This window comes from Monoraphidium neglectum (assembly GCF_000611645.1).
Source record: "Monoraphidium neglectum strain SAG 48.87 unplaced genomic scaffold scaffold00012, whole genome shotgun sequence".
In the NCBI taxonomy this organism is placed as follows: Eukaryota; Viridiplantae; Chlorophyta; class Chlorophyceae; order Sphaeropleales; family Selenastraceae; genus Monoraphidium; species Monoraphidium neglectum.
In genome coordinates, this window is record NW_014013614.1 from 68,553 (window position 1) to 70,079 (window position 1,527).

Genomic DNA, 1,527 nt, shown 5'->3' on the forward strand with positions numbered 1-1,527 from the left:
CGCTAGTCCCTGCTGTACGGCCGCTGCTGAAGTGTTGCCCTCGCCACGCGTTGGACGCAGGGGCTTGGGAAAGTGCAGCAATACCTTCACTGTCTTGACGTGCTTCTACGAGTGCCTAAGCCTGCCCATCCCAACATGCCTGCATTGCAGAGTCTGAAACCGCCGTCTGCACAACCGCAGCCCTCCGTGGCACTCCTCAAGCCGCAACGGCCAGCATCCGGCGCACCCACCCAAGCCTCTGCCGTCCCCAAGCCGGCCTTGGCATCGGCCGTTCCGAAGCCATCCACATCGACAGCCGGGCTTCAGGTCACCGCAGCCATGCCGAGCAGCACCAAGCCGAATGCCCAGCCTGCTGCTCAAGTGCCGGTGCGCCTTGTGGGGCGGCGGCTACGGTTGGCTGCATGGGACTGGATACCTCATCTTTTCAGAGGCGGCGGCGCCGGCAGTGATGGCAACGGTGGCGGCGGCGATGACGGCGGCGGGGGCGCCGCCGGCGGTGCTGGCAGCGGCAGCGGCAGCGGCAGCGGCAGCGGCAGCGGCAGCGGCGGTGGCGGCGGCTACGGCGGTGGCGGCGGCCATAGGGGTGTCGGCAACGATGGCCGCAGTAGCAGCAACATGGGGGCCAGCAGCGTCGGCAGCGATGTCCAGATGGGCATGCAAGGTGGTGGTGGCAGTGTGAGCGGCAGTGTTGGCGGCTCCAAAGGCAGTATTGGTGGCGCTGCTCTACACCGCGCATTGACCGTTATAGGCCGTGATGAACGCGAGGTCTGCCCAGTCAACGTCTACCCTTTCAACGCGCTGGGCCAGCTTGATGCGATGGCGGACGACGGCACGTTCATGTGCAGCGGCGCGCTCATTGGATCAGATTTGCTATTGACTGCAGCTCATTGCGTGTGGGACGACCGACAGGCACATACCTTTTTTGAGAAGCTAGCCTTCCATCCGGCACAATCTAAGAACATGACCACCGGCAAAATCAGCAAGCCGATGGGGCGCGTAGATTGGGAGCACGTCACCACGTTCAAGGCCTACATTGACGACCCTGACCTGCCGCCTGGCCTACAGTACGATGTCGCGCTCATCAAGCTGGTCAAGCCAATTGGAGTCAAGTACGGCTGGCTTGGCATCCGCGCGCAGCCGCCTCGCTGCACAAACGAGGAAGTGCGGATGACGCTTGCGGGCTACCCAGGCGATGATCCCATCTCGACCAGCGACGATGGAAACTTTGGCGGTTGCTTTCAAACTCATTGCCGCGTGAACTTCAAATGCAGCGACCCCATGGCCAACCACTCATGCGACAGCTACATCGGCCAAAGCGGGGCTCCAATGTACGACGACAACTTTTATGTGCGCATGGTGCACACCTTAGGCGTGCTACAGGGCATCACAACCGAGAACAGTGGTCCTAAGATTTCCAAGTACATCCTGGACCAACTGATGATTGAATGGGTGCGCCCCGGCCTTACCAGCCCAGCCGACATCACGCCGTCTACGGGCCGTTCGTCATCCAACGGCCGGGGTTAGTCG

General features: G+C 62.2%; 1 protein-coding gene across 1 annotated transcript; it reads left to right on the plus strand.

Annotated features, from left to right (window-relative positions):
* Positions 1–318: 318 nt before the first annotated feature.
* MNEG_0192 (hypothetical protein) lies at positions 319–1,498 on the plus strand (the record flags this gene model as incomplete). Its single annotated transcript, XM_014051338.1, has 2 exons — positions 319–839; positions 981–1,498. Coding segments are annotated over 2 exons (1,039 nt in total), but the record flags the coding sequence as incomplete, so codon positions are not given.
* Between the last annotated feature and the right edge of the window lie 29 nt (positions 1,499–1,527).